Source organism: Bos javanicus, chromosome 3 (genome assembly GCF_032452875.1).
Source record: "Bos javanicus breed banteng chromosome 3, ARS-OSU_banteng_1.0, whole genome shotgun sequence".
Taxonomy (NCBI): domain Eukaryota; kingdom Metazoa; phylum Chordata; class Mammalia; order Artiodactyla; family Bovidae; genus Bos; species Bos javanicus.
Window position 1 is genome coordinate 27,004,146 of NC_083870.1, and position 13,456 is coordinate 27,017,601.

The 13,456-nt window shown below is 42.6% G+C and overlaps 1 protein-coding gene across 4 annotated transcripts in view; it reads left to right on the plus strand.

Moving 5' to 3' along the window:
* Positions 1 to 12,471, plus strand: part of IGSF3 (immunoglobulin superfamily member 3) — a 130,098-nt gene extending 117,627 nt beyond the window's left edge. For all 4 annotated transcript variants that reach the window (XM_061409989.1, XM_061410006.1, XM_061409998.1 and 1 more), the window contains one exon: positions 9,120 to 12,471. In XM_061409989.1, the coding sequence (XP_061265973.1) occupies positions 9,120 to 9,370 (251 nt within the window). In that variant the 3' untranslated portion in view covers positions 9,371 to 12,471. The remainder of the gene's footprint in view (positions 1 to 9,119) is intronic.
* Positions 12,472 to 13,456: the final 985 nt, after the last annotated feature.

Genomic DNA, 13,456 nt, shown 5'->3' on the forward strand with positions numbered 1-13,456 from the left:
ATGTTCTCCTCTAGGAGTTTTATAGTTTCTGGTCTTACATTTAGATCTTTAGTCCATTTTGAGTTTATTTTTGTGTGTGGTGTTAGAAAGTGTCCTAGTTTCATTCTTTTATAAGTGGTTGACCAGTTTTCCCAGCATCACTTGTTAAAGTGATTGTCTTTTCTCCATTGTATATTCCAGCCTCCTTTGTCAAAGATTAGGTGTCCATACATGCGTGGGTTTATCTCTGGCCTTTCTATTTTGTTCCATTCATCTATATTTCTGTCTTTGTGCCAGTACCATACTGTCTTGATGACTGTGGCTTTGTAGTAGAGCCTGAAGTCAGTCAGGTTGATTCCTCCAGTTCTATTCTTCTTCCTCAAGATTGCTTTGGCTATTCGAGGTTTTTTGTATTTCCCTACAAATTGTGAAATTATTTGTTCTAGCTCTGTGAAAAATACCATTGGTAGCTTTATAGGGATTGCATTGAACCTGTAGATTGCTTTGGGAAGTATACTCATTTTCACTATATTGATTCTTCTGATCTATGAACATGGTATATTTCTCCATCTATTTGTGTCCTCTTTGATTTCTTTCACCAGTGTTTTATAGTTTTCTATACATAAGTCTTTTGTTTCTTTAGGTAGATTTATTTCTAAGTATTTTATTTTTTTCGTTGCAATGTGAATGGAATTGTTTCCTTAATTTCTCTTTCTGTTCTCTCATTGTTAGAGTATAGGAATGCAAGGGATTTCTATGATCCTGCAACTTTACTATATTCATTGATTAGCTCTAGTAATTTTCTGTGGAGTCTTTAGGGTTTTCTATGTAGAGGATCATGTCATCTGCAAACAGTGAGAGTTTTACTTCTTCTTTTCCAATATGGATTCCTTTTATTTCTTTTTCTGCTCTGATTGCTGTGGCCAAAACTTCCAAAACTATGTTGAATAGTAGTGGTGAGAGTGGGCACCCTTGTCTTGTTCCTGACTTTAGGGGAAATGCTTTCAATTTTTCACCATTGAGGATAATGTTTGCTGTGGGTTTGTCATATATAGCTTTTATTATGTTGAGGTATGTTCCTTCTATTCCTGCTTTCTGGAGGGTTTTTATCATAAATGGATATTGAATTTTGCCAAAGGCTTTCTCTGCATCTGTTGAGATAATCATATCGTTTTTATTTTTCAATTTGTTAATGTGATGTATTACATTGATTGATTTGCAGATATTGAAGAATCCTTGCATCCCTGGGATAAAGCCCACTTGGTCATGATGTATGATCTTTTTAATGTGTTGTTGGGTTCTGATTGCTAGAATTTTGTTAAGGATTTTTGCATCTATGTTCATCAGTGATATTGGCCTGTAGTTTTCTTTTTTTGTGGCATCTTTGTCAGGTTTTGATATTAGGGTGATGGTGGCCTCATAGAATGAGTTTGGAAGTTTCCTTCCTCTGCAATTTTCTGGAAGAGTTTGCGTAGGATAGGTGTTAGCTCTTCTCTAAATTTGGTAGAATTCAGCTATGAAGCTGTCTGGACCTGGGCTTTTGTTTGCTAGAAGACTTCTGATTATAGTTTGAATTTCCTTGCTTGTGATGGATCTGTTAATATTTTCTATTTCTTCCTGGTTCAGTTTTGGAAAGTTGTACTTTTCTAAGAAATTGTCCATTTCTTCCAAGTTATCCATTTTATTGGCATATAATTGCTGATAGTAGTCTCTTATGATCCTTTGTATTTCTGTGTTGTCTGTTGTGATCTCTCCATTTTCATTTCTAATTTTATTGATTTGATTTTCTCCCTTTGTTTCTTGATGAGTCTGGCTAATGGTTTGTCTATTTTATTTATCCTCTCAAAGAACCAGCTTTTAGCTTTGTTGATTTTTGCTATGGTCTCTTTTGTTTCTTTTGCATTTATTTCTGCCCTAATTTTTAAGATTTCTTTCCTTCTACCCACCCTGGGGTTCTTCATTTCTTCCTTTTCTAGTCGCTTTAGGTGTAGAGTTAGGTTATTTATTTGACTTTTTTCTTGTTTCTTGAGGTATGCCTGTATTGCTGTGATCCTTCCCCTTAGCACTGCTTTTACAGTGTCCCACAGGTTTTGGGTTGTTGTGTTTTCATTTTCATTCGTTTCTATGCATATTTTGATTTCTTTTTTGATTTCTTCTGTGATTTGTTGGTTATTCAGCATCATGTTGTTCAGCCTCCATATATTGGAATTTTTAATAGTTTTTCTCCTGTAATTGAGATCTAATCTTACTGCATTGTGGTCAGAAAAGATACTTGGAATGATTTCAATTTTTTTGAAGTTACCAAGGCTAGATTTATGGCCCAGGATGTGATCTATCCTGGAGAAGGTTCCATGTGCGCTTGAGAAAAAGGTGAAATTCATTGTTTTGGGGTGAAATGTCCTATAGATAACAATTAGGTCTAACTGGTCTATTGTATCATTTAAAGTTTGTGTTTCCTTGTTAATTTTCTGTTTAGTTGATCTATTCATAGGTGTGAGTGGGGTAATAAAGTCTACCACTATTACTTTGTTATTGTTAATTTCCGCTTTCATACTTGTTAGCATTTGTCTAACATATTGTGGTGCTCCTATGTTGGGTGCATATATATTGATAATTGTTATATCTTCTTCTTGGATTGATCCTTTGATCATTATGTAGTGTCCTTCTTTGTCTCTTTTCACAGCCTTTGTTTTAAAGTCTATTTTATCTAATATGAGTATTGCTACTCCTGCTTTCTTTTGGTCTCTATTTGCGTGGAATATCTTTTTCCAGCCCTTCACTTTCAGTTTGTACGTGTCCCTTGTTTTGAGGTGGGTCTCTTGTAGACAACATATACAGGGGTCTTGTTTTTGTATCCATTCAGCCAGTCTTTGTCTTTTGGTTGGGGCATTCAACCCATTTACATTTAAGGTAATTATTGATAAGTATAATCCCGTTGCCATTTACTTTGTTGTTTTGGGTTCGAGTTTATACACCCTTTCTGTGTTTCCTGTCTAGAGAAGATCCTTAAGCATTTGTTGGAAAGCTGGTTTGGTGGTGCTGAATTCTCTGAGCTTTTGCTTGTCTGTAAAGCTTTTGATTTCTCCTTCATATTTGAATGAGATCCTTGCTGGGTACAGTAATCTGGGCTGTAGGTTATTTTCTTTCATCACTTTAAGTATGTCCTGCCATTCTAGCCTGAAGAGTTTCTATTGAAAGATCAACTATTATCCATATGGGAATCTCCTTGTGTGTTATTTGTTGTTTTTCCCTTGCTGCTTTTAATATTTGTTCTTTGTGTTTGATCTTTATTAATTTGATTAATATGTGTCTTGGGGTGTTTCACCTTGGGTTTATCCTGTTTGGGACTCTCTGGGTTTCCTGGACTTGGGTGATTATTTCCTTCCCCATTTTAGGGAAGTTTTCAACTATTATCTCCTCAAGTATTTTTTCATGGTCTTTCTTTTTGTCTTCTTCTTCTGGGATTCCTATGATTCAAATGTTGGGGCATTTAACATTGTTCCAGAGGTCTCTGAGATTGTGCTCATTTCTTTTCATTCGTTTTCCTTTTTCCTGTTTCATTTATTTCTACCATTCTATCTTCTACCTCACTTATCCTATCTTCTGCCTCTGTTATTCTAGTGTTGGTTCCCTCCAAAGTGTTTTTGATCTCATTTATTGCTCTATTCATTGTATATTGACTCTTTTATTTCTTCTAGGTCCTTGTTAAACCTTTCTTGCATCTTCTCAATCCTTGTCTCTGGCTATTTATCTGTAACTCCATTTTGTTTTCAAGATTTTGGATCATTTTCACTATCATTATTCAGAATTCTTTATCAGGTAGATTCCCTATCTCTTCCTCTTTTGTTTGGTTTGGTGGGCATTTATCCTGTTCCTTTACCTGTTGGGTATTTCTCTGCCTTTTCATCTTGTTTATATTGCTGTGTTTGGGGTGGCCTTTCCGTATTTGGCAGTTTGTGGAGTTCTCTTTATTGTGGACTTTCCTCGCTGTGGGTGGGGTTGGACAGGTGGCTTGTCCAGTTTTCCTGGTTAGGGAAGCGTGTGTCGGTGTTCTGGTGGGTGGAGCTGGACTTCTGTCTCTGGAGTGCAATGAAGTGTCCAGTAGTGAGTTATGAGATGTCAGTGGGTTTGGAGTGACTTTGGACAACCTGCATATTGAAGCTCAGGGCTATGTTCCTGTGTTGCTGGAGAATTTGCATGGTATGTCTTGCTCTGGAACTTGTTGGCCCTTGGGTGGTGCTTGGTTTCAGTGTAGGTATGGAGGCGTTTGATGAGCTCCTATTGATTAATGTTCCCTGGAGTTAGGAGTTCTCTGGTGTTCTCAGGATTTGGACGTAAGCCTACTGCCTCTGGCTTTCAGTCTTATTCTTACATTTGGCTCATGACTTCTCCATCTGTACTTCACTTTCAGATAGTTCCTTGATCTGGCTTATACTTCTCAAGATCTATAGGCCCCTTCCTATGTAGTCGTTGCTAACGACAGGGTTTTGATCTCTTGCACCTGTCACTTCCAAGGTGATTCCCTCTGTTCTCGCTTCTTCTTTTTGCTGGCCTCTTCAGTGTCCTGACACAAGGGGGCGGTGGTGGACACTTTTTTAGGCTCACTTGTTCAGTCGAGCTGTGGGGAGGGAGGGATGCTGCAAACAAATATCACTGGCGTGTGCTTGCAGTGTCTTGGCCACACTGGGTTTGCCCCCGCTCACGGTGTGTGTGCTTTCCCAGTCTACACTGCTTAGGCTCTAGGTTGCTCTGCCGGGAACTGTCTGAGGCCGGCCCTGGGTTGTATGCACCTCCCAGGTCTAAGCCGCTCAGGTTCGGGTACTCGGGTACTCCACAGAGGCACAGACTTAGTTGCGCCTGTGTTTTGTGCTCTTCCCAGGTCCAAGCAGCTCAGGTGACCAGGTGTTTGGCGAGCATGGTATCTGTGACTTATCGCCTCCCCCGTCCCTGCTGCTCGGTTTTCTGGGTGTACAACCGGCGCACCATCTCAGGCGGATGTTGACCGTCCAGAATCCCAAGAAGTCTTGGTTAGCAACGAAGCCTGCTTGCAGATTGGTAGATAATGCCTCTCTGGGGCCACGATTGCACCCTTCCGGCTCTGGCTGCCTTTGCCTGCCTGTCTCCGGCGGAGGATGGGCCAGTCTGCAGCCGGCTAGCTCTAGTCAGTCCTTTGTTCTGTGAGCTGGTTTTTGTGTGGTAGCTATACCACAGTCTGGTTTGCTATCTCAAGTTAATTCCCTCAGATTGCCCTCGGGGCATTCAGGCCCGGTCCTTACTCTAAGCAATGCAGCCCACGCCTCCCTGCCTAGCCCCCGCTTGCTAGTGGCAGATGCAGGCGTCTGCACTGCTTCTCTGCTGGGAGTTACCGTTGGGCACATAATCTGTGGGTTTTAATTATTTATTTTTCCTCCTGGTTATGTTGCCCTCTGAGGTTCCAAAGCTCACCACAGACTCGCCAGTTAGAGTGTTTCCTGGTGTTTGGAAACCTCTCTCTTTTTAAGACTCCCTTCCCAGGACAGATCTCCATCCCTACCTCTTTTGTTTCTCTTTTTATCTTTTATATTTTTTTCCTACCTCCTTTCAGAGACAATGGGCTGCTTTTCTGGGTGCCAGGTGTCTTCTGCCGGCATTCAGAAGTTGTTCTGTGGAATTTACTCAGCGTTTAAATGTTCTTTTGATGAATTTGTGGGGGAGAAAGTGGTCTCCCCGTCTGATTCCTCTGCCATCTTAGGACTGCCCCCTTAACTCTTCTATTTCCTAAAGAAATGAATCCCTTTTGATTCTTTGATCTCAACATAGTCTGTGGTTACCAATAAATCTCCAACGACCCTGGGAAGAAGATCCCATGGCTGGACTTGCTTCCCGGTTACTTGCTAAATTGCTCTGGTGATCCAAACGATTCATTAGAAGGCTGGTTTTTGGCATTTTGGGATTAATAGCTATTTGCACCACTGCTGCTATCAGTGGTGTTGCTTTACAAACCCCAATTCAAACACATAATTTTATTCAAAATTGGACTAAAGATGCCCATACTATGTGGGCCACTCAGGCTCAGATAGATGAGGATATTCAAGATGAAATACAGGAACTAAAAACAGCCATCAAATGGGTTGGAGATCAATTAATAGATGTACAAAAACAGGTGATGCTAAACTGTGATTGGAATTCTACTCAATTTTATGTTACTCCTATTCAATTCAATAATAGTGCCTACAACTGGGAACAAATCAAATTCCATTTACAAAACATACATGATAATGCCTCTCTGAATGTACAATTATTTTAAAAAAAGAAATCTTTGAAACGTTTTCTAAAAATCTGCCCTCTTCCACTAATTTGAAAACTTTAGCTGAACAACTAGCTGATCAATTATCTGGGCTAGACCCACACAGATGGTTTCAAAGCATTACTCACAATATCGGGTCTGGAACTGTAATTTTGGTGATTGTCTTAACAATTATATTTGTTGTCTACTGTTGCCTTCATGCAAAAATTGCTAAAACGAAACAAACTCTAATGGTCAGAACCCTTTTTACAAATATTACTAATAAATAAGGGGGAATTGTCAGGGAATGTTTAACAGGAGGATTCCTACATGCTGTTTCTCATAAATCCTCTGTTCCCTATCAGTTTCTGTTGTCAGAAACTAGTGGAACAGCAAGCTGCTCCCAGGACTGAGGTTATTATGTGAGACAGGCTTGAATCTCCTTCAGTAAACATTCTCTTTATGATACAACTGCTTAGTTCTGATCCCCTTTCTTGAGATATGGATTGTCTCCTGACCTTGTGACCATTATTAATCCCTTGTTCCCTTGGTAAAGTTACTATACGTTTGGTTTTCTGATCTTTATCATTGTCGAAAGAAATTTCTTGTACAACAGCCTATATATACTCACAGAAAGATCATTAAAGCACCTTTGCTCCATCAGAGCTTGGGTCCCCGTGTCTTTCTTTCTTTCTTTCTTCCCCTCTCTCCCCCTCCCTCTGGCTGTCTCTCTTTCACTTTCTTATCGTCAACTCCGGACCACCAGGTTCCGGTCCATTAAAGGACCCCAACATCATGGCAAATAGATGGTGAAACAGTGGAAACAATGGCTGACTTTATTTTTCTGGGCTCCAAAATCACTGCAGATGGTAATTGCAACCATGAAATTAAAAGACGCTTACTCCTTGGAAGGAAAGTTATGACCAACCTAGAGAGCATATTCAAAAGCAGAGACATTACTTTGCCAACAAAGGTCCGTCTAGTCACAGCTATGGTTTTTTCAGTGCTCATGTACAGATGTGAAAGTTGAACTATAAAGAAAGCTGAGTGCTGAAGAATTGATGCTTTTGAACTATGGTGTTGGAGAAGACTCTTGAGAGTCCCTTGGACTGCAAGGAGATCCAACCAGTCCATCCTAAAGGAGATCAGTCCTGGGTGTTCATTGGAAGAACTGATGCTGAAGCTGAAACTCCAGTACTTTGGCCACCTGATGTGAAGAGCTGACTCATTTGAATAGACCCTAATGCTGGGAAAGATTGAAGGCAGGAGGAGAAGGGGACGACAGAAGATGAGATGGTTGGATGGCATCACTGACTTGATGGACATGGGTTTGGGTAGACTCCAGGAGTTGGTGATGGACAGGGAGGCCTGGTGTGCTGAGGTTCATGAGTTCTGCTGAGTTCGCAAAGAGTTGGACACAGCTGAGCAACTGAACTGAAGGGAAAGAAGAAAAGAAAATGAAGTCTAAGTACCTCACTGCCTTCTTGCTTTTTCTCAAGTTCCTGGGTCATTTTTATTTTGGAGGGTGACATGGAGGATTAGGTGGATTTTGCATGATTAGTTGGGAAGACCAGCCTAGAAGGCCAGTGATGTTACAGGACATCTGGTAAGAGCTTAGCAGCAGTTAACCAGCAGCTGTTGCTACAGAATGGTCCAGAACACAATGTTTTCATCATACTGACCTGAATTATTCGTTCTAATGAGGAAGTCTTTTGAGTGATCTTCTGTCAAAATATGGAACTGATCAACCTAAAATGGTGTTTGTTACAGTAGAATTAGCCTATGATGTAGAAGTTAAAAAACAGGCTAGAAATTTCCGCTTTTTTTCCCCAGCATGACATTGTATCAGATAATTTTGAGTTTCATCAGCTTTTTCTTTTCTTTGATAACTTTCTGTTTATTAGATAGAACTTATGAAATTGAGGTTTCATTGGTCAAAAGTGGTTGGTATCACCAGTCTCATATACTTTGGAAATCTGATACATTTAAATGTGTACTAATTTTCTTAATGATGAACAACAGCTATTCAGTAGAAAGAAAAAAAAAAACCACCCAACCCCCTGAATCGTACTGTAGACCCTCTGAAGATCTGCTGAATAACCCAGTGTCCAAAAGTACAAGGGAAAGTGTTTAGACCATATTTTATCTGACCACTGTGGCTATCCAAATTTAGTAAGCTTTATAGAACACAGAGATCATCCAGCAGCCTTCTTTTACAGAGAAAATGCACTCTCCTAGATCCCAGGCTCCAGTCCAGAGCAGTCCTTGATGGGGTGAGAGGTGTGGGGTTTCATTCTCCTCTGTATCCAGGAACAACTAACACTGCATTCTCTGCAGCCACAGATACACTGCAGACATGTGTAAGTGGGCCATAATGACTTTTTAATTGGTAACATTAATCAAATAACCATCATTTCTGGTAAACCTGCTCTCAGAAGCTGGTAGGTAGAGAATGTGTTCTATCCCAAAGAAGGACATTGGCAGCAGAACCGAATGCAAAGGGACATGTAAAATAGAACCAACAAGGAGGTTCAAGCTGAAGTGGAGGTAGTGTCTTCACCATCTCAGATACAATTGAGTACCTAATCAGTAAATTACACTTTCTTATGTGGCTTTCCAAGTGGTAATACTGACTCACAGTGGGAAATGGAGGCCTGGCTTTGTTTGAACTTCCAACTACGAATTCGAAGAGACACGAGTGTGAGAATAAGAATACATGGGTAGTCCGCCCTCCATTAGTGGCAAGAGGGGAAAGATAGTGTGGGTATGGGAGTTCTTCCAAGTCACTTCTGCGGATCTGGGTGGGGTCTTCAGGAGTGAGCAACCACCCAGGTTCTCAGCCCTCATGTCTTGTCTCCCTGTCTGTCCTTTTCAGGTTCCACCCTGCAGTCCATCATCTGCTCCAACGACGCACTCTTCTACTTCGTCTTCTTCTACCCTTTCCCCATCTTTGGCATCCTTATCATCACCATCCTGCTGGTGCGCTTCAAGAGCCGGAACTCCAGCAAGAACTCCGAGGGGAAGAATGGGGTGCCCCTGTTGTGGATCAAGGAGCCACACCTCAACTACTCCCCCACTTGCCTGGAGCCCCCTGTGCTCAGTATCCACCCAGGAGCCATAGACTAAGGGGACTGCAGGTGACCATAAACCACGGAGGAGCTGAGGCTCTCCTCGCCGCATCTTGCTCTACCACCAGACAGCGGACAGCACCCGACCTCTGGGGCGCCCTCGCAGAACACAGTCAGACTTCAGAAGTGTTCAGAGTCGCCCATCTGTCAGAGGCAGACTGCCTCTAGGTGGCAGTCTTGGTCCGTTAGCTATTTTCGAGCAGATGGCACCATCCTGCCGGTTAGGTTTCTTGTTTTTGTTTTTGGTAATGTGGTGAGTAGCTCCCGGTGCCACGTCTACTCGCTGGTTTATATAGTATTCTCAGATATAGATGTTACAGGGGTTCTTATTCTTTGTAAGGGACTCTTTTTCAATCCCTTTGGTCTACCCTTTTTGGATTCCATGATGTGGATGAATTTCTCTGAAATACAACTGATGGCAAAAGGAAGGACAGACTTTATAGTGCAAAGGACTCTCTTCCAAGGCTTTTTTCATTTTTGCACACTTGAAAATGCCACCCATGGATCAGAATATACTCCAACATTTTTTACTTCCTTAACGAGACTTGAAAATTATGTGTAGTATGGGCCCAATTTGTATCTTATCTTTTCCCTCAGCTGGAGTTGTTGGAACCACTTTGTAGTCAAGATGAAAGCATTGAATTTAGCTTCAAAAAACTGTGTATGTACAAGATAAATCCTGCGTATAAACCCCACTAGGAGTAGATAGTGCCCAGCCCAGCCTATCTGTCTGGGGGGGCAATAGGCTTCATCCTATCCTTGCCAAAAAATAAGCAGACTTGGTTGGAGAACAAGTCAGAAACTCTGAACAGTACACACTTTGCAAGTTAAAGTGGGCAGAAGGTTACTTTCAGCTACTGACTTTCAGATTGATCAAAGTCAGCAATTAGTGAAAGAAGGAAATAAGGCTGGTTGTTGGCTTGGTCTGTTCTGCAAGGGCAGTCTCTGATAACTGTTAGCAGGTGGGCTTCTGTTTCCAGGTGCTTTATCACACTCTTAAGGGCAAGTGGCCAGTGGGCCTGGAAAGGGGCCAGCAACTGAGCTGAACACACGGGGCTCAAGCAGCCACCACATACACCATGGGAAGGCACAGGGGCCGGCTGACAGCTTAGGTTCATGAACATTGGGACACTAGCCAGCCCTGGTTTCCAGAGCCTGGCGTTGGAGAACAGGGAGGAATAACTACCTCCCTGGAGGTATGAAGACTATGTTTTCCTTCTTCCTTCTGACTACATCTTTCTCAAAGATATTGATGTCTTTCTTCTTCACCATTTGACCTGCATCTCACTGCCATAAGAATATCTGCCCAGGGGAAGCCCAGACACAGCTCTTTGTAATCCTTATGGATTACCCCATCTCAGCAGGACGTGATCACATGCGTGGACTTTGTACCCTTCCCTTTCTTAGATCTCATTTGTGGCTTTACGTGATTTGGTTGTTTATTGTTGACTTTTATTTGGATGTCCCTTAAAGCCTGGTGAAGCCAATGTCACCTGTTAGTTTTCACTTGTTGGGCAAGATCCTGGGCCCCGGAGCATCCTCAGTTGCAAGTGCTTCCTTTTGCTTGCTCCTGGAAGATGTTTTTTTTTTGCCTGGCTTCTTCATACTTTGCTGGCCACTTCTCTGGTGACTCAGACGGTAAAGTGTCTGCCTGCAACGCGGGAGACCCAGGTTCAGTCCCTGGATGGGGAAGATCCCCTGGAGAAGGAAATGGCAACCCACTCCAGTACTCTTGCCTGGAAAATTCTATGGACAGAGGAGCCTTGTAGGCTACAGTTCATGGGGTCACAAGGAGTCGGACACGACTGAGCGACTTCACTTCACTTCCTCATACTTTGCTGTCCACAAGTGCCATCTCCCTTCCTTATGAACTTGCAGCTTGAATCCCAAGGGAGAACCCACTTTGGAAAAAGTGTCTGGGAGATCTGGAACTAAGTCTAACCCAAGAGATTTGTGTGGAACCCAATCCTGAGGCTGAACAGACACCAGGGGAAGCTGTGGGATTCCAGGCCATGTGGACGCTGATCCTTACCTGGGTGCTTGGCAGGTGCTTTGATGTGTCATAGCCAAGGGAAAGCAACGCTATTGCCTGGCTGTTTTCTGAAGGGCTTATACGGGCTGCGTTCCAGTCCTCTCCTGCAACTCTGTGTAGGCACCACCACCTTAATCCCACCGATGCCTCCCATGCTCATGCCCGTTTCTTGCGCTGCATCAATGCTCTAGGTACAGAACAGGTGCAGCGGTGAGGAAAGAAGATGGCCTTTGGCCCCATTTCTTCATGTCAGGGTATGGGCTTTCGGTGGGAAATTGCTGGCCCCTCATTTATAGACTGAGTCCACATGAGAAGATGATGTATTTTCCATCCATCTGAATGGAAAGATGCTGGAGGGCTGGCTGGAACTGGGACATGTAATGAAGATTTGAGTTTGAATAGGTTCACGGAAAAAAGAAAAGCCGGTGCTGCATATAAATAAGTGAAGCACTTGCCGGAGATTTGAAAGGAAAAAAGAAACCGAAGCCAGTATTTTAATAATTGTCTTTTTTTTTTTTTTTAATTCCTGTGCATTTTCTGTTGGGCCAGGGGGTACCATCAAAGGGTGAGCTCAAAGGGTGAGCTTTTCTGCTTTCTATGAAAATCCCAAGGACCTTCTTTCTTTGGCCATTTCTGTGGATGTGTGGCATCTGCTGAGTGGTAATGCTGGCCTCCAGTGGCTGGGAGACCTCATTGCAAGTTGCCTACAGGAGAGACCCAGAGAGGAAAACGGCCAACAGCTCTGTTGACTTATCTGCATCTACAATATTGCATTAATAACAAACCACACTGTGCTAGGCCCATTCCAGGACATGGCTATGACCACACCCTCTTTCCCTAGGGGGTTTCTGTAGCAAGTTTTCATGTTTTTTTCAAACAATGGTTTCTCTGCGTTTACTGTTGAAGAAAAAAAAGTAGGGTAGACAGACTACCCGTGCATGATGTAGAGAGCTGTTGATTTGTTTTTTGTTTTTTTAAAAGAAAACTATTTGTAAGATGTTGCACTAAAATGTTTTATATACACTTCAGAGACCTGTAGTAAATTATGTTGAAAATATGGCTGTTTACATTGACTGAGTCCACTGTCGTCCTTTCTCGTCACTTAATCCGCCACTCTTGGCTATGAACTATGCCCTGGGGGCCTGGAGTTCTGCCCCTGACATTGGCTTGCTAAACTCAGGGTTTGTGAATTGTGGCCTTTATTATCACACCCCACCCCCAGCCCAAGTGGCACCTTTGTATACAGGATAATAAAGCAACCCTTCCTCAAGACACTTTACTGTCAGCTGCTAAAAAAATGTATATTTATACATACATATATATATTTACACACACACATATACATATGTATATTTGACAGAGTAAATGTATGTGTATGTATGTACATATGTGTGTCACACACACACACACACATAGGGCTTCCTAGGTGGCATTGGTGGTAAAGAACCGCCTGCCAATGCAGGCGATGCAAGAGATGCAGGTTCGATCCCTGGGTTGGGAAGATCCCCTGGAGGAGAAAATGGCAATCCACTCCAGTATTCTTGCTGGGATAATCCCATGGGCAGAGGAGCCTGATGGACTCTAGCCCATGGGGTACGCATGCACAAGCATACATACGTAGACATCTACCCTGACTGTCAAGACCAGAGTCCTCTCAACACACAGACCCAGAGGCCAGATAGGCCAGTTCAGAATCTAGCTTGCTTTTGGGTGGGGGTGGGTGGGGTAGAGGTGGGGACACAGGACATGGTAAGAGGAAACTGATAGACAGCAGGAACTTGGGACAAACTTCTGCTTAGTCTTGGCAGCAGGACCTCACCACCTTCCTCCAACTCTAGTATTGTCCTGACCACAAAATGCTCAGCACACCTTTTCCAGGATGGAAGAAAACCCAAGAGCTGTGGGTTCCTGTGCAGTGAGGCCACACAGCACACGCGTCTCTTCCCCGCACAACTCAAATGCTGGGAGGTTTGAGGGTGGGACGAGTTCATCACATCTGCAAATTGGGAAGAATGACGGCATGATTAAAGCTATAGCAGTGACACGTGGTTA